This window comes from Chrysemys picta, chromosome 18 (assembly GCF_011386835.1).
Source record: "Chrysemys picta bellii isolate R12L10 chromosome 18, ASM1138683v2, whole genome shotgun sequence".
Taxonomy (NCBI): Eukaryota; Metazoa; Chordata; order Testudines; family Emydidae; genus Chrysemys; species Chrysemys picta.
In genome coordinates, this window is record NC_088808.1 from 14112437 (window position 1) to 14138986 (window position 26550).

Consider the following 26550-nt stretch of genomic DNA (forward strand, 5'->3'; position numbering starts at 1 on the left):
ATTTTAACCATATTTTATCATAAATATTGTTTCAAACAGATTTATCTTTTGAAATGTAATTGTTTCGTTTCATGGAGAGAGGTTGCTACTGCCACTAGGTGGAGCTATAACAGCTTTTAATACCAGCTTTCTGTCCATTAAATCAACAAGCTGAACAAACAACAAATATCATGGCAAAATAACAGGGAAAAAGGTTTTAAAACTTACTTTAATGCTTTTTTTTCTTCGAATCCCCTTGATTGAAAGCCTGCTTTCCCTTAATAACATTACATACACACATAGCCTAGACTGAGTGCATTTTATAGGTATCGGATCATTCCTTGCTTTTGAACCATTCAAAAAATAGCAACTACAGTGGTGTTTTTTTTTTTAAATACAGTATTTTCTTTGAGTTCTTTATTCCTTTGCCTGTATGTGATGTTTCAGTAATATAGATACTAGACTACATTGTTTTTGTGTGTGTATTAAACCTCAAACTGTTAAAGTAACAGTAACACAATGTCTGATCTGAATCCACTAAAACTCTTCTTTAATGCTCCCTGTAATCTATATGAGTATTGCAGCAAATGTTACATAAGTTAACTAATTATAGAATGACTTTGAAAGATGGTTCCTAAATGGCTTTGGTCCCTCAATAAGAGTTCCCTGTGTGTAAAGGGAAGTAGAGTGTTGTGTAGTGGTTAGAGCAGGGGACTGAGAGTCAGGAATCCTGGATTTCCCTCCCCGCACTCCCCCCGGCTCTGTGACCGAGGGCAAGTAATTTAAAATGATTGCAGGATCTTCTGCGCAGGGTCTGTTTCTTTTTGTGTGTTCCTACAGTGCCTAGGACAAGGGAACTCTAAGTGCCGTGCAATGTAAAGAGTATGAACTGAACAAATCTGTGCCTCCATTTTCCTGTCTGTAAAATGGAATTAACACTGATGTGCTGGGTGGGAAAATGTGAGGCTTTATTCACGTATGTAACAGTGGGTGAAATGTGCCACAGCAACGTTGTATCACTACTACTGAATCAGGCCTGTTGGACTGGCTCGTTCTCTGGTTTTAACTTCCATGTTCAAACAGCAGTGTTTAAAAAGAGAATGGCAAAAAGCAAGTATCAGAACATCACCCCCACCTCTCCTCAGCCAAAAAACCCTTCAGAAGAAATAATCTGCTGTTGCATAATCTCTCCCCCCCCCCCTCCCCGCCAATCACTGGTGGGCTGTGATATCTCTGGGTGCTTTGAATGGTGTTGTATGCAGTGTAGTTGTAGTTGTGTCAGTCCCAGGATATTAGAGGCAAGGGGTGGGGGGGGAGGTAATCTCTTTTATTGGACCAATTTCTGTTGGTGAGAGACACAAGCTTTTGAGCCATGCAGACCTGAAGAAGAGCTGTGTGTGGCTCCAAAGCTTGTCTCTCTCACCAACAGAAGTTGGTCCAATAAAAGAGATTACCTCACCCACCTTGTCTCTCCGATGCTGTTAGTTATCTGGTGCCTACAGTATGCAGAGCCCTCTGCAAGAGACAAAGATAAAGCTGGTCCCTTGTCAGATCTCCAGTATAATCTGTAGGACTGCGGTGTGTATATATAGGGGAAAAGCCCAAGCATTGTGTGTGTGCTGAACTGTGCAGAGGGCTGAAGCCTGAACAAAACAGGGCTGTGTTCCTTTAAGAGCCAAGGGCAGGCAATGAAGAATTTCAGTTTCAATCTGGCTTCTAAATTTGGAGGTTTGGGAAGGGAGGGCTCAGGTTTCAGCTGGAAGGGAAGGAACTGACAGGAAGGCACTGCACAGAGCCGTCCCCCCCTCCCCCTCCAGTTACTGACAGAGGAACCATTTACAAAAGGCTGATTCTCTTGGGAACAGAGAGGCAGGAACGCAGCGTCTGTGAGTAATTTCCTGCTCAATATGGCTGCTCTGACTCACTACATTCCCCTGGGGTCACTGCGGGACTGCAGCGCTCTTGCTGTCTCTCTCGCTCTCTCCAGCTCGCTCGTTTTCTCTCTCTTCTCCCTTTGTGGCTAAAATGAGCTAATTTTTTTTTCTCCTTCTCTGCCCTCCCTCCCCAGTTTGAAACAATAGCAAAGTCTTCTGCTGGAGCGGACACGGGTTAGGAAGGCCGCGGTCACAGATGTGTCAGGTGCTCCAAGCGCCCAAATCCTGTATGGCTTGAACGTGGGTCTGGCCATCCTAACCGGCTTTTTCAGAGCTTCCCATCTGCCTTAACTCTTTCTGGCCAGGAGCAAAGCCAAAGGGGTTGATCAGGGCTGTGCCAATCTGAACGAAGGAGGGACTGGAGAACAGAATGAGGCTTGTCGCTGAAATGCATGCAGCAGAATCTTCCATAAAGGGAGAGATGCTTTTAAAACCTGCCTTGCAGTGCATCTCGAGCACATGAGACTTGGGACATGTCAGCTGGACTGTGCCAAACCTCGTCAGTATAACCCCCTGACGTGCACTATCTTCTCAGTCACCCACTGGTCATGATGGGATGCCAAAGCTTTGTGCTTAATAACACACCAGCTCCATTTAATTTTGTGTGTGTTTCATCTTGTATCTGCAAGGAAAACATGTGCGCGCACACACAAAACGAAGGGGAGCAGGAACGGTTTAGTGGCTCATCAGTCATTCCCCAGCTCAGAAGAACTGCAAAGAGGAAGCAGAAATTCATCTGTGTTCTCATCGCAGCTGTTCAGAGCAGACAGAACTACAGAACCGTTACCCACAATGCTTCAGCCCTGAGGTCAATGGAGTCTAAATGTTGTCCTCTGAGTGATTTTTTTTTTTTTTTTTTCCTCTTCTTCCTTGTAAATTGCTGCCACTTTGCCTCTGCAGAAGGGCAGCAGTTTCTCACAAATGGATTGATCAGCTTTTTTCCAGCAGGCAGCTTCAAAAGCATAAACGCTTTTCCCTGCTTGCTGTGTGTGTGTGTGTGTGTGTGTGTGTGTGTTTCGGGGGGGGGGGGGGGGGGAGAGGTTAGTTATGGAAGACCCAGGGTGCTCCTATCATGATAGTCAAAAAGACTCTTATTTCCCCATGATCCTTTTTAGCCTGAGCTTTGGCCTTGTGGTTTATGAAGTCATGAGAATTTCGCTCAGTCAGATTGGCTGCATTATTTTTTTCTCCCTAAGGGTCTGTTTAGTTGGTGGAGAGTGGCAAACAATAGGATAATCTAGAGGCAGCTGTCTCCGAGTTTAGCTCCCCCTAACCCCACCCCCCAAAATCTATCTCTGGAAAGAAGCTAGCATCAATGATTAAACACTATAGTTAAAAAAAAAAAATTAAATCCATTGCCCGTTTGCTGCGTCTACTGTAAGGTGGAGCCTTGCAGCTTCACCAGCAACGTGAACTGCAGGAACTTGAAAGAACTGCTAGACCCCCTGTAGCCCATCTCTGCTCATGGCAGGTGCAGGGTTTGGATCCAAGCGCAAGAACTGCTGCCAACCTGCGTTGCCCTCTGTATTCACGGTTGGCGGTGGTGGTGGCTGCTGCTGGTTGTTGATCTGAATGGAGAATGAGTCATTTTCTTGGAAAGCCCAGCAGCAGTGTTGCATGGGGAGGTTTCTGGGTAGAATGGGAGCAGCGCTGAGCTGGACTGTTTGTTCTTTAATGAATTCATACAAGGAGAAGGAAAAAATGTGATTAGACTAGAATGTGGGGCAAAAAATGCTTAACGCTTTCAGGGTGTGGGGGGCTGGGATACCCCTCTCCTTGGGTGGTAGTGCTGCTGCAGGAGGGCATGTGGAAGGAAGGAGGGGAGGGCGCGGTGACATGGATGGTGCTTGGGTCACACAGCCCAGCAGGAATGTTTGTTGAAGTGAGCGTGACTGTGAGTCACTGGGATGGTGCACAAACTTCCCTGTTGGCTTGGCTCCCTTAGCTCTCTTCCTCTGTGTTTTAGATGAAGACTGGCCCTTTCGCTGAACACTCCAACCAGCTGTGGAACATCAGCGCTGTACCTTCCTGGTCCAAAGTGAACCAGGGTCTCATCCGCATGTACAAGGCAGAGGTGAGTGAAGGGGAAGGAGAGATGAGTGTGGTCTCACCTGATCCGGCATGCAACTCCTGCCTTGCAGGTCACAGCAACCTTTCAGATTGGCTCTTCTGTTCTTCTGCTAGTGCATCACTTCCCACAGCAGGGCACCTCAGAGCTCCTACAGAGCCAGCAATCCTCCACTGACTTTTTGCTCCAAGAGGCTAAGGCTTGCGTAAAGCACCACCCTCCTATGCCGCTCCCCATAGCGCCCCCCTGGTGGGAGAGTCTGGCTCTAGAGCCTGTGGCAAGCTCCTCCCATACATACTGTACACTGATACATATAACATCTCTTCTGAGAGGCTGGGCCTGGACTACCTCTGAGCTTCCCCCAAAGCTAACACACTTACCTCAGTCTTTAGATGATGTTTGCCTTTGTTCATCTCTCTCTTTTTCTCTCGTGCTAATTCTAGGTGTCCAGATTAAGAGCTGTTGCTTGAAGCAAATGTACTGCTGATCCATACACAGGAATTGCCCAAACTGAACTAGATCAGTTGCCCCCTCCCCAACCCCCGTGTGGAGACTCCTGAACCAATCTGAGTGTCTGCTCTTGATTGCAGCTTGCCCACATTGTCAGACACCAAATCAGTTAAATCAATGCAGCTTTGGTGTGTAGACAAGGCCACAGCCGCAGCCTGCCTTCCCCTCAGCCCTGTTGCTCCACTGTGCGGTCAGCCCATGAGACTTGCTCTGTAAACCTTGACCTGGGGGATTGGGCAGCTGTGGCTGTAACATCTCTCTCCTTCCCCCCACCTACATGTACACCTCTTGCGGCACTTAAGGAAGCTGGACAGGCACTTCCACCTATATTGCGCCTCCGGGGGAAGGACAGGGGAGCTGTAGGCCGAAGGAACTGTTCTGCTGCTGGGGAAGCACATTGGCATGGCTCAGCGGCAGGGTTCTGGTCATGGGCCTGTGCAGGGTTAGAAGACCGCGGAATGCCATGAGCTAGTGCCCTTCCCTTCCTGTGTGGCACTCTGTACAGTGTAGCTGCCTGGCACTGGAGGCACCATCGCTCCCCACGTGTAGGTTTTGAAGGGGTTAATATCCTCCTCAGTGCTCTCAGGTCCAAAGCAGGCCATGCCCCTATCACCAGGAGATAAGGCAGAGTCTTGACTAAGCAGCACCACTCAGTGCGAGTGCATGAAAGGGTTAACTGTGCCTATCCTCCTCCACTCTCTCCCTTCCCTTCTCCCCTCCCCCTTCCCTTCCTCTGAGCTTCACATCCTGTGTTTAGGTTCCAGCCCACATACCTCTCTAATCTGTGAGGCGTCACTCCCAGGGACCATGCTGGCTCCTTCCGGCTGCAGCTCAGCTTTCCTCTGAAGAGCTGGGATCGCCAGGCAGTGGGGTAATGCCCCCGCCCCCCCACTGCTCCCCTGCTTCTCTGGCTCCTTCAGCTCAGCGGCTTTGTGCTGCCTCCTGTGTCTACACCAGAGCCACAGCAAGTGCCAGTACTGCTCCCGGGGCTGGGGCCTCTGCCCTGTAAGAAACCCGAGGCCAAATTCTCTGGGGTGACCCATCCGAGCCTGTGGTTACCCTAGCAGAGGATGTGGCTCCAAGAGGACTATTAAAGCACATCGGGGTTCTCCAACCTACCAAGGTGTGAGAGTGACCTGCTTGCTGTTTACCCCTGACCCGGCCCTTGCCTTTGGGCTATTTTCCTATCATAAATATATGCAAACTGCTGTTCCAGTACTACTACTCCTGGCTAGTGCTCTGAGTGCAGGATTCAGTAAGCCTGGAACGCCTGCGTCCAATCCTGCCTCTGACACAGACTCCTCCTCTGGGCTACAGCAAATCTCTTCACCTCTTGCTTTCGCAGGACTGCCAAGGAACTGTCTGTGTCTGTGAAGCACTTCTTGAGACTGGGAAGTGGTCATGGTGTCTGGCCATTTCAAGGGGGGTGTGCTAAATGTATCCTCATCCCTGACATCCTTTGGGGGCTGTGACCAAGACACCAACATTGTTAATACTAACTCTTACATCTGTGTAGTGCCTTCCTTCCTTCCTTCCTACAGTTACTGACTGAAATGCAAACTACGCACAGGCACCTGGATACAATGCTAATGGGTGCTCTTGAAATGCCTAGAGAGATGCATCCACCTCTGGGGAGAAATGCAGAAGCTTTTAACCTGTGTGCGATATCATGATACAGTAGTTTAGGAAAGAAGTGGAAAAATGCAGAGTACAGTTGAAATTTGCAGGACTTATTTTGACAGGATGAACCTTTTGACAAGGACAATAGGGTTAATGCTCCTGTTAAAAAGTGCTGTTGGCTCTCCAGTAACCACAAGTGGCTAGGATCTCATCTTCTCCAAAAGGCCCTCGCACCACACAGGGCGCTCCGAATGCCACAATGGGCCCTTCGCTTGGTGTGGATACAGACTCACCAGCACCATTTCCTGCTAGCTACTTTGGACGTCTCCCATTCAACTACTGATTCCAGCAGTTCCTGCTCCGTTTGTGAGATCAGACAGGAGCATAGCAGATGATGCTGAGCATTGCTTTTAGCCATAGTGGTGTGGGTGTCTTGGTTTTTTTATTTTTAGGGGTTTTTTTTACTATGGCTGAGCAAATTTTAGCCAAGAACTTCCAAAAGTGATGAGTAATTTTTTAGTTTGGGTGTCCAACTTGAGGCACCTTGAGATAGCAGTGAGCCTCCACCCTTTGAAAATCAAGCCCCCTCAAGATGTCTCAAGTTGGGCACGTAAAATCACTCTTGAAAATCTTAGCCCTTAGCTACTGGTCCCTGAAGCAAGTTTATATTTCCTCCCAGCAGCACTGCATTTGCCAACCCTTCCTTCTGCCATCCCTACCCCTCTCTCTCTCTCTCTCTCTCTCCATGCTGCCAATGGTAGCAGACAATACTTAGGTAAAGAGAGCTCCTAATTGCTGGCTTGAATCTTCGTTCATCCCCCAGGCAGGCAGCTGCTGTTGACAGAGCTGGGGGGGATTTGCATTCTTGTTCTTTCTCACTTGTGAACGCTCACTCTTTCTCGCTGCTCTCTCAGGCTGGCTAAGATCTGAGCAAGGCCACTGACTTTTTCTTCCCCCATGGCTTCTTGCTGTTGATTAGATTACATTAACTCAATCTTCAGTATGGCGGCACCAAGCCAGCAATGTTCCAGCTATTTAACGGCTTCTCAGGTATATGTCTGCTGTGATTGATGGTGAGAAGCATCCAATGTCATCCAAACACTGAAGTGCTGCCACATCATCCTAACAGGCAAGTGGAGCCAGCAAGAAAGAAGGGGAAGGGGTCATTCTTTACCAGTTGTCCTGGAGAAGATGGAAGTCCATCCACTCTAAACTATTTGATGCCACATAACAATATGGGGCAACTGTCAAGAATAAGATCTAAGATCTGGGTCGTTTAGAAGGCAAACTGGTTGCGTCTTTCTCATCTTTGCACCTCTCTGACTCTTGAATGCAGCAAACCTAAAATAGGAATGATTCCCTTGCGAGTGGGATATGTTCTCTGGATCCAAGGATTCTGTGTACAAGGCCTGTGGATGGGGCAGTGGGTTGCAAACAAAGTATCTTCTGCCTTTTTTAAATGGATGAAGTTTTTGGCTGGAAGTGAGAGGGACTTTTCTTATCCTCTTTTCCATCAAAGGACAGAGAATGGAGCATGGCTAATGCAGCAGCTGTGGTGTGTTCTCCTGAGCCTACTCTGAATTTCCTGTCCTTTCCCTCTCAGCTGCAGTCAAATGGGGAATACTTTCCATCAGGACTAGTCTAGTCCCAATCCCATCTGCAAAGGCTGCAGGAGAGACACTAATCCTGCTTCTGCTGGTGCTGGAGGAGGAGAGGTCTCTTTGCTGAACCGCTGGCCTCACTTTCCGGCAGGGTGGCTGGAGGAGGAGTCCCTGCCTCTTGTGGAGCTCCTCAGTTTACCCTGCACATGTTTGAGGCCCAGGTGCTATGCCAGAAGTAGCATGTAGTGGACCCATGCTTTGCTTTAGTGGTGGAATCTGTTCAGCAGGAACCCAAACCAGCCAAGTTCTACAGCAGCACATCTCCTGTAGAACCTCTGGGGGCAGTGGAGATACTAGAAGCCACCTCAGCTCCACCAACCAGGGTCTTAAGGCTTCAGTTTGCTCTCTCCTTCCTCTGGCTCAGCTTCGCCTACATGTTCTCACAGCTTTCCAGCTCTGCTTCCCTGAAGGCTCCTCTCAGCATTTGCAGGGGCTTCCTCCAGGGTTACTATTTCCCCAGCAGGTATTCAGCCCTGCCGCATCCCACCTCCGGTCTCAGAACCTTTCCAACTTGTTTTGGTTTCTGTGCATTGTGAAGAAGTTGAATTCTGCTGGAAGCAGCCTGACCTCTGGCCCTTGCTGGAATTCCACAGGCCTGGGGGCCTTCTCAGAAATCCCACTGCTTCCCCGATGACGACAGCACCATGACAGCTGCCTGCCTCTGGCTGTAAACCCCGTCTGTGCTCCGCACTGGGGGAGGGTGAGCTGTCGTCCTTCCCCCCAGGAGCCATGCAAGTGCTTGCTGGTTTCCGGCATGCCAGCAATGGATCTTTCAGCTCGGTTAGTGGAGACAAAGGCCCGCTCGCCCACGGAAGGGTGTGCTGTCACCGTGCCAGGCCCCCTCGCAGGTACTGACTCCTGCCTCTCTCTCAAATACAAAATCAAGACTGCTTTAAAAGAAGTGACTGCAGCAGAAGTGTTTGCCCCCTAGGCAGAAGGGCAGGGAGAACTGGGGCTCTCTAAGGAAGTTTCAGAAGATCTAGATGAACCTCTGGAAAAGGAGTCTGGATTTACATTCCCACATGATGGGATTGTTCCGGTTCTGCTGCAGTGTGGTGAGCAGCATTCCTGACTCGTCATCCCAATCCTCCAGCGTAGACCAGGCCTGAGATGGCTGTGCCTGTGATGTGCCAGAGAAGTATGGCTGGGACAATGAGTGTATGGAGTGGTTCTCTTGCTTATCCTTATGGTTCAGCACATCGTCACAGGAGCGCTGCTTCTGCCAGCACTGTTTGGAGCGTTCACGTAACGTGTCTGCTGTCACCAGCCCATTCTGGGATTCCCGAAGGACCTATTCCGGAGTGCTTAGCTTCATTGTTGGGAATAGGCTCTTCTGGGAAACTTCCAAACACAAGGCACTGCGGGGTGCAAGGGAGTTAAGACAGGCTGCAGAACTCGTGACTTCCCATCCGTGCTGGAAAGAAACAACGTCCAATTGCATCAGCTCAGCCTCACCTGAGCTAAAGATCGTGTCTCGGGTGTTGCAGTCAGTTGGTGTGACTGCTGCTTGTCGAATGTTTAGGACAAACGTTCATCCTCAGGGCCTTCCACCCAATGATTGCTTTCAGTGCACCTTTACTGAGAGCCCAAGTGGAATACCCATCCAATGCAACAAGGCCTAAGCCCCGTGCAACCAGTGCTCAGATCGTCATGGCTTCCTCCTTTTAAAGTTAGTCAGAGCCTACACTAAAGGGTCGGTGAGACTGTGTTTTATTATTATTTTTTTAATGCATAAAAATACCCTCCTGCCTCTGTCCAGTTTCCCATACTCAGTTCTCCATTGAACAAGACTTCAGGAGACAGATGCCTACTGGTGCTGAGAGGAGAGAGGAAAGATCCCTCTTCTAACTGACCGGAGAACGACTGGTGCCGTGGCATAAATCTCTTCCATTGAACTCCTGGTGGAGAGAGGATCTCCTGCGGGGGGGGGGGGGGGGGAACCCAAGCTAGGAATTTGCTTGGAGCTCCCTGCATGCAGACTGGGGAGCAGGGGGGATGTGGTAGTGTTCTTCTAAGGGCACTTCTACACCTAAACACTGGAGCTGCTCTGCTGTAGCGCGTCAGTGAAGATACTACCTATGCGGACGGTAGGGCTTCTCTCGTTGGGATAGGTAATCCACCTCTCCGAGAGGCAGCAACTAGAAGAATTCTTCTGTCAACTAGCCCTGTATGCTCAGGGTTAGGTCGGCTTAACTACACTGCTCAGGAGTGTGGATTTTTCCCACTTGTGCATGACTTATTTAAGGCAACCTTGTAGACCAGGCCTTACTCTGCTCACTCTTTTTAAGGTTTTATTCACAGCCATAATAGTGAGAGCTGGCTCTTTGGAATCTACAGCCTGGTCTACACGAGGAAATTAGGTCGGTTATAACTACATAGCTCAGGGGTGTGAAAAGCAGACCCACTCCCTAGTGTAGACAGGGCTAGTCGATGGGAGAATTCTCCCATCAATCCAGCTGTTGCCTTTCCGGGAGGTGGAGTTACCTTGCCACGGGGAGAACTCCTCCCGTCAGTGTAGGTAGTATCTTCACTGACACAGACAGGCCCTAACATTCTGGAGAGCAAGTTACTAGCTTCAGGGAGGTGTTGACATGGTGTATTGGTTGTTTCCATGCCCTGTCTGAATGCCAGTGCAAATGGCTTCCACTGGGTAACCAGACTGGAGAACATCATAGAACGACCAGCCTAACCCACACAGGCAGGGTCCCCAGGCCCTGCTGCCAAGACAAGAGCCCAACTAAAAATAGCACCAGCAGCAGCTGCCTCTGCAGAGTGAAGTGCTCAGTTCCAGTGCTGCAGGCGGATTGCTCCTTCTCTCTCTGTGGGCGCTCCTTTCTGCTGCTTCCTGGCCTGTCTGTGGTGTGTAGTGCGGTGGGTGCCTGCTGCCGCCCCTGCTGCATTGGGAGCGCACCTGGCATGCAGTCTGGTTCACATTCACCCCATGAGCATTGTCCTCACTTGTTGGCAGCGGGTGTTGGTGTGAGGCAGTTGAGGGACCTGTTCGCTGGGGCAGAGGGAGCTGGGTGTAGCCCTGCTGCCCTGTAAACTGTAGAACTCCCCAGGATATGATGGTGACACATCCCACTGTGCCGTAATGGAGTGAGCCCTTCGCAAGCCTGGGTTCCCTGTGCTGGAGCGGATACCCCTCTTTGTCCTGTTTGAAAATCTTTTCCATTTATTCTACTCTCTCTCTGCAGGGAATGGCCATTTTAGAATCTAAATGGTGCTGCCCATTTCTGTTGGCACCAGATCCTTGTGCCCTAGCAGAGGAGAATGTCCTCCAGCCCCGCTCTCTGTCCCAGTTCAGAGCGCGATTGCTCCTTCAGCAGCGGTTGTTGCCATGCACTGTAGAGACGGATGCTCACGCAAATGTGAGTCTTGCGTGCCCCTCTGGGCCGTGACAAGGATCCACTTCATACCCCTCCATAGGAAAGGCCAGGTGCTGAGAGACTGCTACAAAGGTCTTTCCTTTGATCCAGCTTGTTCCTCTTGACACTTGACCTTGCCAATGGCAAAGTATCCAAAATTAATCCTTTTTTTTTTAATAGCGCACAGATTCACCCGCTCCCACTCTCGGCCATGCACCCTGCTTTGGATTAAACCCACTGGCTTTCCTTCTGTTCTCTTCAGGTGTGTGGAAGCAGGTCACGTTCCTCCGCTCCCATTGTGGCTGTGCATCTGTCTCATTCCCAAGCTCGCAGGAAGCAGTTGTGTGGCCTGAGGTGTGATGCCTGGCTGGAGAGCCCTACCTCACAGCTAGTTTGCTTTGCACACCCTTTTCCCTTCCAGGTGTTCTTCTTTCATTCCTCAGACTCTCTCTCTCTCCTCCTGCCTTTACTTGGGTTTGGCCTGACCACAGCCTGTTCCCTTGGGAAACGCCTCTTGCGAGGTGCACGGGTTGGTTGTATGCTCTGCGTTGGAGCCACCGTCCCTGCTTGTGCAACTGCAAACATGGGACCCTGACAGATCCTTGTGTTGGCTTTGTGGGAGTTCTTCTCTGCTCCTCCTTCTCTTTCAGGAACAGCAGGAGGGAGCAAGCACACTCCTTTACGTCCTGTCCCTGCATGTTCATTGGGGGAGTTGGTACTGTACAGCTGGGTCTCAGAGGAGCAGCATCTCCTTCCCATGGCCGTCCCATTAGCAAGTGGCCTGAGTTACATCAGTGTTAACAGAAAAGGTCATATGCTAGAAAATACTGTTCCAGATGGTGCCCAGTGCGACTGAAACCTTATCCAGAGGGCCCAAAGATGAGGTGCCTAAAATGATTAGGGGCATGGAGAGCCCACTCTGGGAGAACAGAGTGAAAAGACTTGGGTGGTTAGGGGACTGATAAGAAGAGAACACAACAGAGGTATATAAAATAATGAATTGGATGGAGAAAGTCAGTCGATACATCTGTCTCTCAAAATAAGGGTGCAGCCTGTGCAGTTGAAAGGCAACGGATCTAAAAGCAAAAAAAAAAAAAAAAAAAAAAAAGGAAATATGGTTTTGGACAATGTATAATTAACGTGGGAAACTCATTTCTGCAAAACATTTGAATCCAAGAGGCCAGAACTGCCGATCCCAGAGCGAGCTGAGGTGGCAAATCTCTTCCCCACATAGATTTCTGTAACTCCCCGTGTGTTCTTTGCCCCTGGATCTTTATTGTGGCAAGGTGGTGAACTTAAAGGTATTGATAGAGACATGGCTACTGAGGTAAATCGCCCTCCTCTGCTTCCACTGACACTCGGGGCCTGAATGGCCGAAGGGCTAAGCTCTCGAAGTCCAGCGGAGGACAAGGGGCATTATGGGCACTCAGAATCAAGGCCATGGTGTCTCTGGAATGAGCTGAGGGAGAGAGTCCTCAAGCTAGCTCTTCCTTCGCAGCCCCTCTGGATCTCAGAGCTGAGCTGCCCTGTGTTTGTTGCCCACATGGGTTCCTGAGCCCCAATCTCAGGTTGGAAGTGGGTTAACTCTGGGTTGTTTGTTCAAGTGGAAATGTGCTCTGGTTTTCTCTGCTTCTGGTGGGGGTGATCCCCTGCCTGCAGCACGCTGGTTTTACACCTCTCCTTCTCTGTTCCCGCAGTGCCTGGAGAAGTTTCCTGTGATCCAGCACTTTAAGTTTGGCAGCCTGCTTCCTATCCAGCCTGTCACATCTTAGAGACCATGGGAGGAGTCGATGCAGTGGAGACGACAGTGCGGCGCTCTTCCTCCTCTCCTCCTCCCTTCCTCCTCCTCACCTCTCCAGCCCCACAGCCCATTCATCCCTTTGTATTTACAACTAGAGAAAGTTACAAAGCACTTAGCGACCTTGCATGAACGAAGTGACCAAGAGCAGCTGCTCATGCAAGTGCTCCCCACACTGACTAGAAAGGGACAAAACCAGGGCTGGGCTTCTAGCCTCCACTGCGTTCAGTCTTACGCTGTTCGTGGCTCGAAGGGCTGCCGTATACTGAGCTGGGCGTGAGGGTGGCTTGAATGGGGTTTGGGTAGGGGATACGTTTAGTATGGCTTTACAAGAAGACCTCTGTTTTTTATCCCCTGGAGGTAGGGGGTTGGGAAGGGGAGGAAGATATGTAGTGGGGGTGGGGTGGTTACAGTTTCACTGGAATCTTTTGCTGTCTTGTTTGAGGAACCCAAGGTGTGTAGACCAGGCCTTCGATTCCATTTAAAAAAAAGCCATTTCTCGCTGTTATGGCTGTGAAGAAAACCTTAAAAAGAGGTCCTGGAGTGTGAACGTGCCTGGTGTCAGGAGGCCCCCAGTGTCTCTGCTGCTGCCTTTGCTTGCAAAGGGTGTTCTGCAAGGGGTAGGAGAAGTGGTCGGAAATCCCTGTGGGTCACATGAAGCCAGGGTGCTCTCTCTCCCCTAGCCTGCGTAAGAAAATTTTGTCTTTTTCTCCTCCAACTTCTATCCCTGGCAAACTTCCTTGAGTCTTCCTTTCACACCACCGTGTCCTCTCCAGGGTACCAGCTGGGAGCCCCACCCCTGCCAGCCTAGGTCCTAGAATGCTGAGCTGGAGATGGGGGAAGGCTTTGGATATCAGCTGGTTGCATTTATGTAGGAATGGCTCTACCAAGACACTGTTCTAGCAGAGCCTGAGCCAGTTACTTCCTCCCCTCGGTAGCTAACTCCACATCAGGTACACGTGCCCTCTCCATCAGTACTCTGGGCTCAGCTGAGGCTGGGCACGGCCCCCTTCTCTACACCCACCTTTTCCTGGGCAGTGTTTAGCAGCCACTAGAATGGGGGCAGCCTTAATGTCCTCAGTGTAATTTATCATGGCTGCTTTTGCTTGATTATAAGTTGTAGTGACAGCCCTATAATAAGGGATTTTTCCCATTCAGTAGCACATCCCCACACACTGTAGACGTTACTGTAGGGAATGCAGCATAGGGCAGGTATATTGGCTTTGAATCTATTATTTAACTGCTGGAAACAAAATGTGTGTCAATGTCCTGGGGCAGCCTTTTGCATTCTTAAAAAAAAGTCTTTCACCTCCCTCATTCCCTGCAACAGCTGCCACCCTACCGGGGCAAACTGTACAATTATTTTTACCAAAACCCCGTTAAAGCACCAGATATGCTCTGTGTTTCCCAAGATGGGCAGGTTGTTTAGAAGGCTTACTCAGCGTACTTAATTCATACAGTGGTTCTAGTCTCTCACTTCCAGTAGCTTAGACTTAGGGGCACCTCTGATTAAATGAGGGGCTTAGACGTGCCTTTGGTAATTAGCAGTACTAGAAAAGGAATGGCAGAAAACGGAGGAGGGTAAATCTTACATGTTCGCTTGGGTCTGACAACGATTCTTTTTAAGTTCCTAGCTCGAGAGGGCAAGATTACTCCCGGGGTATTAATAAACATCGGCTTGGACTGTGGCAGGGGTTAGCACCAACTGTGTGTAGCAGGGCTAGCAGGGGCACTTTTTTGTTTGGCTTTCTTAGCGAGTGCAATACCAGTTTTTCTCCCGCTGCTGTCATCTGCAGCCAGCCTGCCTAACCTTTTCCATCTGAGCCCCTTGATTGCTATTAAATTATTGGAAAAAGTTTATTTTGCTCATGGAATTGGGTTTTTCACAATTTTCTCTTTGGCTGCATCCCCTGGAATGAGCCTCTTCCTTCTCTAAAGCTTGTGACCTGCTGCTGGGGGAAGAAGGGATGAGAAATGCATTTAAATTCAGGTGCAGTATCTGTTTCTTGGGCTAAAAAGGCAAACCCTGGCCGAGCTGCAGCTGTCCTCTCTATCTCAGTGCTTGGGCCTGAGGTAATGCAGCGTGGGACAATTGCAGATGAACTGAATCTGCTGGTTTTGTTTTTTTACGTAGTGGCTTTATCAACTTACATTTTAAATAAAATGTGAAAAATCCATCCCTGTTTTACTCCTAAATCATTAACAGGTTATCTCTGTGGAGTTAAATTACAAATAAATCCACTGGAAAAGTGACTTAGGAAGACTTTAACCTGTCAGGACCCCTGAGCATTCTATATTCTGGTGCTGTAGTTAAAAGGATGCAGTTCAGGGACCAGAGCACAGTGTTCTAGACCGAGGAGGCCTGGTTCTCATCTTGCCCTTACTGCCTCATTGCATGACCATCGGCAAGTTCTACCGTGCAGTAAAACAGGTCTAATAATAGCTGCCTGGCAGACTGGGCATGACTTAGGCTGAGATTGTCAAAGTTGTCTAGGAGATTTGGACACCACATTCCCTTTCATTTTAATGGGAATTAGGCTTCCCATTCAAGCTAAATGAAAGCCGAGACCTCAATGTCTGCAGAGCTGTCTCCGATCCTTGGTGAAAGATGCAACAAAAGTGCAAAATAGAGCACCAAAAGGGTACATTCCTTACATTGCATTAGGTTTTAGTGATGCCACCAACCTTTACTGGGGCCATCCGTATAACTCTGGATGGGGGACATAAGGAGGAGCTAGTATGGAATTATTTATTTATGGACCATCTAAGTCTGCACCCTCATTCTGTTAAGGATTTGGAATCTTAAGCAGCTAGTGTTTGTGTGAATCCTATTGGTCCACCTGTAACTTGCCCTCAATAATCTGGCAATAGGCTGCTTCCATTCCTTGGTCATTACTGTGATCCCCGTCAGATCTCAACTGACGGCCTGTTTGGGTTTTGTCCCTTTCCCTGAGTGGTTCCACGTGCATGCATCACACTACCTGAAGCACCACCTGGCTTCCCCCAGGTCTGCAAAAGCAATACCTGAGCATCCCACCTCCCCATGTTCTCCGATATTGTGGTTTTAATTAAAAATCTGTGTGTTTTGCACCTGGTGATTGTGTTCGACTGTGTTGGAATGGGGTTAGCCATTTGGTGGCTCTGCTTCCAAAGCTAATGGCTGCAGCTCTGACTCTTGGGTGCTTTCTATCCCGGTCATTGATCGCTCACACCAAAAATGAATGGCCCTTGTGCTTAAGGATACATTTGTCTCATCCAGGTCAGTAGTCGGGCCTTCTCTGTTTGCATCATTATTGGATCTTTGTGTAAATTTACCACAAAATATACGCAACCAGCAAGGCCTGGAGGCCCACTCCCCTGCAGGCAACTGCCTCATGGGGATTCCGAAACTCCGATGAGCTGAGCTAGGTCAGGTTCATTCTGAGGCAGGGTAAGAGCTGAACTGAAGCCATCTCCCCTGTGAGGCTGGCCTGCTGTGGGGTTGTAAAGCATGGCTTTATGGGATGGTTCAAGAGAACAGCTTTGTCTAGCTGAAACCTGTGGCTGGATCTTCTCAACGAGATAAACTGAAGCTTGCAGAAGTTCTGAATAAACTCTAGTGTTCCTGTCAATAGGTTATATCCTTCCCTTCTGTTTGGTCTGCCTGGCCTGGGTTTTCACGCTGCTCAGGGTGATAGTGTGTCACGGGAAAGGACGGGACAACTGAGTTTCAGCTGTCACGTATAGCTACATGTTTTCTTTAAAGGTACTTGTATTTTCCTTAAACATCTCCCTGGGAGAATCAGCTGCATTATTGAAAAGATCAGATGCTCTGGGCTTCCCACCATCTTCCCCTCACACCACGGCCAAAATTCTTGAACAAAAAATAAAAAATTAGGTAGTCAGAATCTCTTAAACATCCATTTATCAAGGATTGGAGAATGTTTATATCAATTGCATTTAAACAGTATATTAATAAATCTCTTGCTAAAATCAGATCAAAGTCCTTTCCAGAAGCTTCCAGCTGTTGTTTATTGCAGTTGCACTCAAAATCCCTAATCAGGGTCAGGGCCTATTTGGGGTAGGTCCTGTACAAACACACAGGCAGACCTGGACTCTGCCCTGAAGAGTTTGCAGTAGGTGGCTCTGATTCAGCAATGCACTTATGTGCTTAAGTCCTTATATAAGGATGGACTTACGCACATGTTTCAATGTTTTGCTGAATAAGCAAAGGAACTAGAAAAGGCCTATAAGCAAAGGAACTAGAAAAGGCCCTTGATTAGTTGGCATCTTTCTAGGATACCTAGGAAAAACATTAGAGCTCACTCCAAAATTCAAGGTATCCAATTAGGACAAAAGGTACGCTCTGTATTTGAATATGCAAATGATCCCTGAAAGAACCCCACTTGGTGCTGTCATAGCAGCCAACTCCTTCGAAAAGTTGGGAAGTGATCAGGTTACAAATTTGGGCCCCAATCCTGCAAACGCTTGCATATCAATGGGACTAGTCACATGGATAAAGTTAAGAATGTGCATAAGCGGCTACAGTACCAGGGCCTTAATACGTCTACACTACAATAACAAACCCATGGACTTGGGCTTGCAGGGCTCAGCCTGGCTCAAGCCTGAGCCTGAATGTCTACACTGCAATTTTTAGCCCCACAGCCCAAGCCCTGTGAACTAGAGTCATCTGACCTGGGCTAGCTGCAGGTCATTTATTGCAGTGTGGATGTATTAAGGTCCTGATCCTGCAATCACAACGAGGACAAAAGTAAAACCCTAGCTCTCAGCGGGCTTACGAACATAAGAGGGGCCATTCTGGGTCAGACCATCTTGCCCAGTATCCTGTCTCTGACAGTGGCCCATACCAGTAATATTCCATTCAATGGGAATACTACTACAGGAAGAGTGCTGAATACTGCTACTGAAAACAGACACATCTTCTACATTCGTAAGAGTCAAAGAATAAATGGACACAAATCGGACATCAGGAAGGGTAACATACAAAAGCCAGTAGGAGAACACTTCAATCTTCCTGGACATTCTATAACAGATTTAAAAGTAACCATACTTGAACAAGAAAACTTCAGAAACAGACTTCAAAGAGAAACTGCAAAATTAAAATTCATTTGCAAATTTAACACCATTAATTTGGGCTTGAATAGGGACTGGGAGTGGCTGGCTCACTACAAAACCAACTTTGCCTCTCCTGGAATTGACACCTCCTCATCAATTATTGGGAGTGGACTACATCCACCCTGATTGAATTGGCCGTGCCAACACTGGTTCTCCCCTTGTGAGGTAACTCCCTTCTCTTAGTATAATAATGCCTGCATCTGTAATTTTCACTCCATGCATCTGAAGAAGTGGATTTTTACTCATGAAAGCTTATGCCCAATAAATCTGTTAGTCTTTAAGGTGCCACCGGACTCGTGTTTTTGTGGATACAGACTAATATGGCTACCCCCTGATACTTTAATGGCAAAGAACCTTATAGAATTCTCTAGTGTACCACCTATCGAAAAAAATCCAGCAAGCCTTAAGACATTGGAATATATTCCTCAGATTGACACTGGCCGGGTATAAGACACTAAAAGGAACATTCTGCTGAGATCCCTCCTTTTATTTCAAGTGCATTCTGACAGTGTATATCTGAATGTTTTTTTTTAAGAAAGATCTGTTCATGTAGTACATAGCTTCTTTGAAAAAACACTCCCTGGTGGGCTAGAACTAAACTTCCCGAAAGGCTGTAACACAGATCATCAGCTCTATTAGATGGGCTGCAGTACGAACCTCTAACACCAGAGTTTATTCCTTTCCAAATTACAGTAGAGGATTTGACTGTATCTTGCTGATCCATCCACATTTTAATTTCCTCTGAACAGATACGTCTTGCAGGATGCTGGAAATCCCCAAACCCACTGGAGCTGCAAGACTGGCTGTTTCGGCCTGTAGTGCCAATAAAACGTTAATGTATACTAATAGCAAAGCAAAAAGGATTAGGGAGAAACCTCGGAAGCACCGACTTTTATAATGATCAGGACATCTATGTTGAATAAGAGTTTGGGAGCAAACTGTCAACTATTGCACTTTCATGTCAACACAGGAAAATAAACCTTTAAAAAAAAAACCAATCCCCTGCTAATTTTTACTCGGGAGGAGGAGGAAAGATGATTTCCTGGGGACAGGACCAACAATTTACCAGCATAGGGGAGGAAGCATTGTCTAGTGGTTAGGGTGCCTGGGACTCAGAAGTCCCAGGTTCAAGCTTCTGCTCTCCCAAGGACTTTCTGTGGGACCTTGGGTATGTCTAGACTGCAGCGGGGAGTGAGCCTCCCAGACCAGGTAGACAGACGTGCAGTGATGGGGTTCATGCTAAAAATAGCTGGGTGGACTGGACCCAAGGAGCAGGGTTGTGGCCTTGGCTGATGCAGCAGCGTCCCCACAGCTATTTTTAGCGCACTAGTGTGAGCCCAGCTAGCTCCAGGCTGTCTGCCTGGGTTGGGAGGCTGGCTCCCAGCTGCAGTGTAGACGTACCCTCAGTGCCTCATCTGTAACATGGGGATAACAGCACTTCTCCACCTCACAGGGGGGGTTGTGAGGATAAATACATTAAATGGGGCTACATAAATACCTAAGATACATCGCAGAAAACCCAGAAAGGTGGTGTGATAATATACTCATGCAAGTTTGGGTCTCCTGCCACTTGCTCTGCTCAACTGTACCTGCTCACAAGTTCCATCCCCTCTTGTAAACTCAAATTTAACCCCAACTGAAACCAACCTGGTAACCTTTCACTGGGTGCTGCAGACTAGTGATATCAAGACTCCAAACCGGAGTTAGAGAAAAATGTATATTAACCCTCTCGGATTTCCAATCCTGTTTTTGTCATTCTTCATTTTTCGTCTTTGTTGCACATTTGGGTCATGCAGGATGGAAGGTTCCACTTTTAACCAGCTCCAGGACAATCCACTCACCGATGTTTGACGTTATCAGTAAAAATATCAGAGATTGTCAAAACCAAGTCCCTTTAAAACAATCTCTCTGAGAGATTCTAATCCAATCCCAGCTGGTGGGTGGCTCCATGGTTTACACAGAGTCCGTGGTGTGTGGCCAGGGGAGGGAGAATGCTGAGGGACACCAAATTGTTTGTTGTTTTAAAGCAAGTGTCCCAAAGTCCAGGGATTTTCCAGTATCAGCAGAACCAGAGTCACCGAATAACCGTATAATGCAGAGGTGCTGCATTCATCATCAGATGGTTGAGGTGCCAGATATAAAAAGAATTTCCATGTAAAGTCTCCTTAAACAATGTTAGGCTGAGTTAATCTAACCAGAGCTGAATTCCTGACCTTAATTTATATTGTCATTGAGCAGGAGGCGCTCTAATGGTGTATGAGAGAGCGTTAGCCATGGCTATTGTAGCCTTTTATTTGATGTAAAGTGAATTTTGTAATGTGGTATTAAACTACCGTGGGTTCGGCTCTGGTGGCTACAGTTTCAAGCTTAACAGATTGAAAGACACCTCTGCTACTTGCTTTACAGATATTGTCTCTAGGAACACATAAAGACCAACGGTAGTGACCACACAGACATTCACAAGTACAAGGTCTAGACTGTTTTACAAGTTTTGTTAAAGTTATGATTACCCAAGCATATAGAAATGTTATACAGACCTATGCACAAGTTACAAGTATAGTTATACTCACATCCTTAACAACAGTGTTAGGGTCTGATAGGTCTCTCATGGCTTGATCATCGGTAAAAAACCAAGTCCAGTGGCACCTTAAAGACTAACAGATTTATTTGGGCATAAGCTTTCGTGGGTAAAAAACCCACTTCTTCAGATGCATGGAGACCATGGAGATGCATGGATGCATCGGTAGTGGGATGGTTCCTGCTGGAGTCTCCCATAGAGAGCTCAATTTCCCCGTTTTGGGCATCCCCTTTATATAATGTGATTCTGTTTATACCTACATTCTGCGCATGTCCATAAAAGTGTCAACCCTCTTTTCTCTTATTGGTCTGTTCCCCTGGAAACTTAAGGCAGGGGTGGCCAATCTGAGCCTGAGAAGGAGCCAGAATTTACCAATGAACATTGCCAAAGAGCCTCAGTAATATGTCAGCAGCCCTCCATCAGCTCCCCCCACCAGCCCCCAGCGCCTCCCGCTCACCGGCAGCCCCGCCAATCAGCGCTTCCCCCTCCCTCCCCACGCCTCCTGCCTGCTGCAATCAGCTGTTTTGCAGTGCGCAGGAGGCTCTGGTGGGGAGTGGGGAGGAGCGAGGGCATGGCAGGCTCAGGGGCCTTGGGGGAAAGGGTGGAGTGGTGGCAGGACCTGGGGCAGAGCAGGGGGTTGAGCAGTGAGCACCCCACAGCACACTGGAAAGTTAGCATCTGTAGCTCCAGCCTTGGAGTCAGTGCCTATGCAAGAGCCGCATAGTAACCTCTGAAGAGCCGCTTGCAGCTCCGGAGCCACAGGTCGGCCACCCCTGACTTAAGAGACCCCGATATTGTATAGGCTCTGTGTGTTCCCTTTATTCTCATTAGCATTGACGCACAACCTGTATTCCATGGTTAAGACACATGTTGGAGACAGATGCACCTTTACAGTTTTTTATGATCTAATATTAATCTTCTGCATGGGTGCTGGAACAGTTTGTCTAGTGGGAGTGCTGAGAGCCATTGAACCAAACTGTAAACCCTGGATAGAATGGAAAGCACTTCAAGCCAGGGGGAGCTGCAGCACCCCCCGCACCTCTAGTTCCAGCAGCTATGATCTTCTGGGTAATTTTTCACATTATTACCACTTGGTACCTCTTTTCCCATAATCCTAGGCACTGGGTTATTTTCTGGTTACTTATGTCATCATTTCTTGTCTCCAAGGCCTTAAATAGCAAAGCTAAAGTCTTGCAGGCCTCAGCCTACAGGTTCTTGTGTTTCAGCTTGTCTTACTCATGTCTAATACTTGGTTCCTCTAAATACTGATCCATCTCATACTTTTATAATCCTACAAATTAACTCCAATTAACATATAATGAATATATATAATATAACATATTGGTTAATCATAACATCACACAATATATGGATAATAAACTAAAATCATTGGCTACACTATTGACTTCCTGGCTCGTGGCCCTTTTTATCACATTCTTGTCTTCCGATTTGTAATTAAACTGAAGATTCACGATCATTACAGCATAACAGAGAATACACATGCATGGTCCTCTCCAGGGGGAGAAGGAGAGCCCATTGTCAGGACTGGAAGGGTGTCCTACTCTGTAACATTTATCCAAACTCAGGTACTGGAGGAATATTTGATTGGCATATGAGATATCTTCTGCCAGGTACCTCTGCTCTTGCAAGGGGGAGAGACTCGATGATCTGACAGGCCTTTCCCATCATCTGAGCTCTGATCCTGTGATTGTTCCCTACGTTAGGGTTTCCAGAACTTTGCTATAAGCGTTGCCTTCTTCCTAAGAGCCTGAACAAATACTTAGGATTCAGCTGATGAGGCAAAGGCCTTCAATAGGAGCAGGATCACCTTGAGTTTTTCTGTTCTGTTAGGTTCCTCCTAGTCTGGTCTCAGCAAGGGCCTGAGCCAGCACTCACTGAGGAGACTTTCTATTGACTTCAGTGGAAGTTGGATTTGGCCCCTCATGAGGTACTGAGCATCTTTCTCCTGTCTATCCATTAAGGCTCTATGGATTTCAATGAATCTTTGGGACCAGTGTCTGTTTTTCAAGTCCTAAACAAACAAAACAACATTCATTTCAAAACAAATAAATACATTTCCCCAATGTGGCTTGAGTACCCCCTGGAGGAGGCTGAGGTCTGGTGTATTCATTTGTAATTTCATATATTTTCATCAACTTTCCCACAGTTACGCTCACCACTGGGGTAAGTCTACTAGGCCCCAATTATCACTGTCAGGAACTATGGGCTCGAGTTCCCTCAGCTGAGCCTGGAGCTAACCCACTCAGCCCTCAGGCTGATTAAAGAGCCCACCCGGGCTGTGGCAGAATCTCCTGATTGGCCCACCAACCTTAATGGCTGCAAGGAGCAAACAGGTCTGCATTTAAGCTCAGCTCCAGGCTTGTTCCTGATGCTGGCTCTGAACCTTGGCTTATCTCCTGGTTCCTGACTCCACCAGCTAAGTTGGCCTCTGGCTCTACCCAGTAGGCTGGGCTGCAGTGCTAATCATTGGACAGCCTCTTGCTCTAACCACTAGGTCAGACCAACTTGTCCCTGACAATCACCACAGGTCCCCTCAACGAGGCCTGGATCACAGCTCGGGAAACATTGCTCTGAAAGGATACACGATAAAGGTAAAGAGCAGATTCAGATTAGTAGCAAAGAGGGTGAAGTACTGTAACTCCCTGTTCAGTGAGTGCTCCATGTCTCCCCTGAGGCCTGACCATAGTTGACAGGAATCTATCACTCTTCCTCATTCGGGGCTTAATTCTCTAGCTCAAGCAGTGAAGGTCGCTGCTCTTCGTTCTGAAGATCCTGGTTCAATCCCCTTGATAATTAAGACTTGGGACAGAGGCTATCTTTTTGCTCTGTGTTTGTACAGCACCTAGCACAATGGGGTCCTGGGCCATGATGGGGGCTCCTAGCTACTCCTGCAATACAAATAATTACAAATCATACAGATCTGTTCCCTGTATAGCCATCATCCTGATATGCCAAGGCTTGGAGTAGGGGTACTGCACAGTCACTGCCCATGTGCTGTGAGCCTGCCCAGTTTGGTGCAGCTCTGGGATAAGAGAGCGTACTCTTTCCCACTCGCTCCTTATGTTGCTGGGATTCTCTTTCAACTACAGTCCACCTATGGAGCCCCCAACCAGCTGAGTTGTAGGGGCATCATTCCATGAGATGTCAAGGGGCAGTGCTTGTATCTCAGAGGTACCTATCTCCTATCCAGGGCCCCCATGAGGGAGGGAAGCATTATCATCCCCATTTAAACTGGGGAGCTGATACATAGAACAGCTAAGTGATTTGCTGGAGGTCACTAACAGTGCAAGGACTGGAACCCAGGTCACCTGAATCCCAGGCCAGAGCAGCACTCCACCCTCCAGGCTATCCTTCCTCACCTTTACCTCTACTATACTACTGCATGTATTGATCCTGTACAAGGGCTAGTCTGGTAGTGCAGTGACAGCACAGTGCCATGGTCAGGCAAGGACCAGAGAATAGGGGTGAAATCCTGGCTTCATTGAATTCAACAGGAACTTTGCTACTGACTTCAGTGGGGTCAGGATTTCATGGTAAGTCTTGGACTGCTGGGCTGGAATGAAGCATCTTGTAGCAGTTGCTCATGCCTCTCTCTTACAGAGGATCTCGGTTGGGAGCCACGGCCAGCCCTTTGCAGAGGGAAGGTTTCTGTACTGGCAGCTTGGTAGGAGGAGACTAGTCCTAGGGTGTGTGGGGTGTGGGATGACTTCTCACCAAAAGAAAATCTCTCCCTTGTGCAGGCCCTATCTGGTTTCCAGCAAGCAGGGGGTTAACTCTCTGCCCAGCCCTCACACAGGTGGAGAGGGTGGAGTAATAAGCCAGGGCTGGGCCAATCAATGTCCCAGTAGGAATATAAACCAGGATACAGGCAGCTGCTGCAGCAGCAGACTTCAGGATGATAGGGCCTGGGTGTCTTGCTTGCCCTATGGGACTGGTGTGAGGCTGAAAATGCCAGGATATGACATGAGCTGCTTAGATTGAAGGGGCCCTGGCAGGGTAAAGAGTTTATCCAAAGGCTCAATAGAGTGAGGTGGAAACAAAACGGCGACAGTAATAGTGGGGATCCCTCTTTAGGGAGTGTGTGGGCTTGCCTGCTTCTGGGGAAGTTCACCTTCCTGTCCGGGTGCTGCTAGCTGTCCCAATACCCCTGAAAAGCCAGGCTTTTTCACCTGTGAAATGCACCAGATTGCAGTGTGGTGGAGATATATTAAAACCAAATATTTTTGGGGGGGCCAATTGCCCTGAAATTCCATCCCCATCCTCAAACACAAACCCTGTGTATGGTCATACATCCTTAAGGCCAGGTAGTACCATTGTGATCATCTAGTCTGACTTCTTGCATAATACAGGTCAGAGCGGCTCAGTGTGTGTTGAGCCCAATAACTTGTGGCTGAATGAGAGAATTTCTCTAAGCTATCTAGCCTTGATTTAAAGACTCCAAGCAATGGAGAATCCTCAGTTTCCCTTGGCAGCACCCCAAGGGTTCACTACCCTCACAAGTAAGAATTTGCTCCTTATTTCTAGTCTGAACTTTGCTGCCTTCCAGTCATGGGATCTTGTTTTAACTTTGTCTGCTCACAGAGAGCCCTCTGGCATTAGATTTCTTCTCCCCACCTAGGTAATCATAGATTATGACCGCATCCTATGCATCTACCTTGTTTTGACTACTGACCAGTGTGTAGGGTCAGGAAAAACTAAGATCTGACCATAAGGGAAAATTACTTCAGCCCTCTCAAGTAGCTGAATTAATATTCACACTGTGAAGGCTTTGTCTACACTGGAAATGCTGCAGTGCGGAAGCAGTATCGCTGAATGCTTCAGTGTAGATGCTACCTAGGCCGATAGGAAGGGTTCTCCTGTCAGTATAGGTAATCCACTTCCCCCAGAGGTGGCAGCTAGGTTGACAGAAGAATTCTTCTATTGACTTAATGCTGTCTACAGGGGGGCTTAGGTCAGCTTAACTATGCTGCTCAGAGCTGCGGAATTTTTACACTCCTGAGCACCATAGCTGGGTCGATCTAATTTTCTAGTGTAGACCAGCCCTAAGGGCCTGTCATACTGAAGACCTGCCCTTATCTTCAACCTGGCACAATTCAACATCTCCAGAGCTGTGGGTGATGGCGCTTCTCGCTGAGAGCTGCCATTTCACTGATGCTTCCCGGCAGCAAGGTAGTCTGCTGGAGACAGAGGAAGGCTGGTGGGGAGAGTGTCTGCTGGAGACACAGGAAGTCCACCTGGAAGCAGGAGGAAGACAGGCAGCTTCTGAAGTTGTTGCTTGCAAGGTGAGTTCTGTGATTGATTTGTATTTATCTGGTTCATTACATTAGCTGTGCTTTAATGATTAATAGCAGGTAGGAATACAGGCAACCTACCAGAGACAAGGGAGTACAAAGGCAGACCCCTTTGGGGTTCACAAACCTTCCTTTGGGGACCCCGACTTAGCCTCTGGTGTGCAAATACTCGTGTACTTCTCCTAGGCAAATAAGAAACAGCATAATGTAGTGGTTAAAGCACAGACTTGGGGACTGTAAGTTCTATTCCTGGCTCTGCCAATTACTTATTGTGTGATCTTGGTCAAATCTCTGCACTGCTCTGTGCCTCAGTTTCCCCCATTTGTAAAGTCGGGATAGGGATAGTCAGCTACTTCCCAGGGGTGTCTGAGACATGCATCATCCATGTCCACGTAGCTGCCTAGATGCCAAGTGCAAAGAGTTCTTATGAACTTACCTTTAAAAAACATTGACAGTTTCTTGCTATTCTCGTGTTTCATAGGCTGAGGATTTTTTCCTGTGTCCCAAGTGGTGTCATTGTATTGACAGGATGGTCGTTTTGTGGCTAAATATTAATTTCTTACATGCAAGACATTTTTATTGTAATTTTGTTGAATAGTTTATTCTT

General features: G+C 48.0%; 1 protein-coding gene across 5 annotated transcripts in view; it reads left to right on the top strand.

Moving 5' to 3' along the window:
* Positions 1–16033, top strand: part of PTPA (protein phosphatase 2 phosphatase activator) — a 41546-nt gene extending 25513 nt beyond the window's left edge. For all 5 annotated transcript variants that reach the window (XM_024106093.3, XM_005293370.4, XM_042854239.2 and 2 more), the window contains 2 exons: positions 3880–3987; positions 12838–16033. In XM_024106093.3, coding sequence (XP_023961861.2) covers positions 3880–3987; positions 12838–12912 — 183 coding nt within the window. In that variant the 3' untranslated portion in view covers positions 12913–16033. The remainder of the gene's footprint in view (positions 1–3879; positions 3988–12837) is intronic.
* The last annotated feature ends 10517 nt before the right edge of the window (positions 16034–26550 follow it).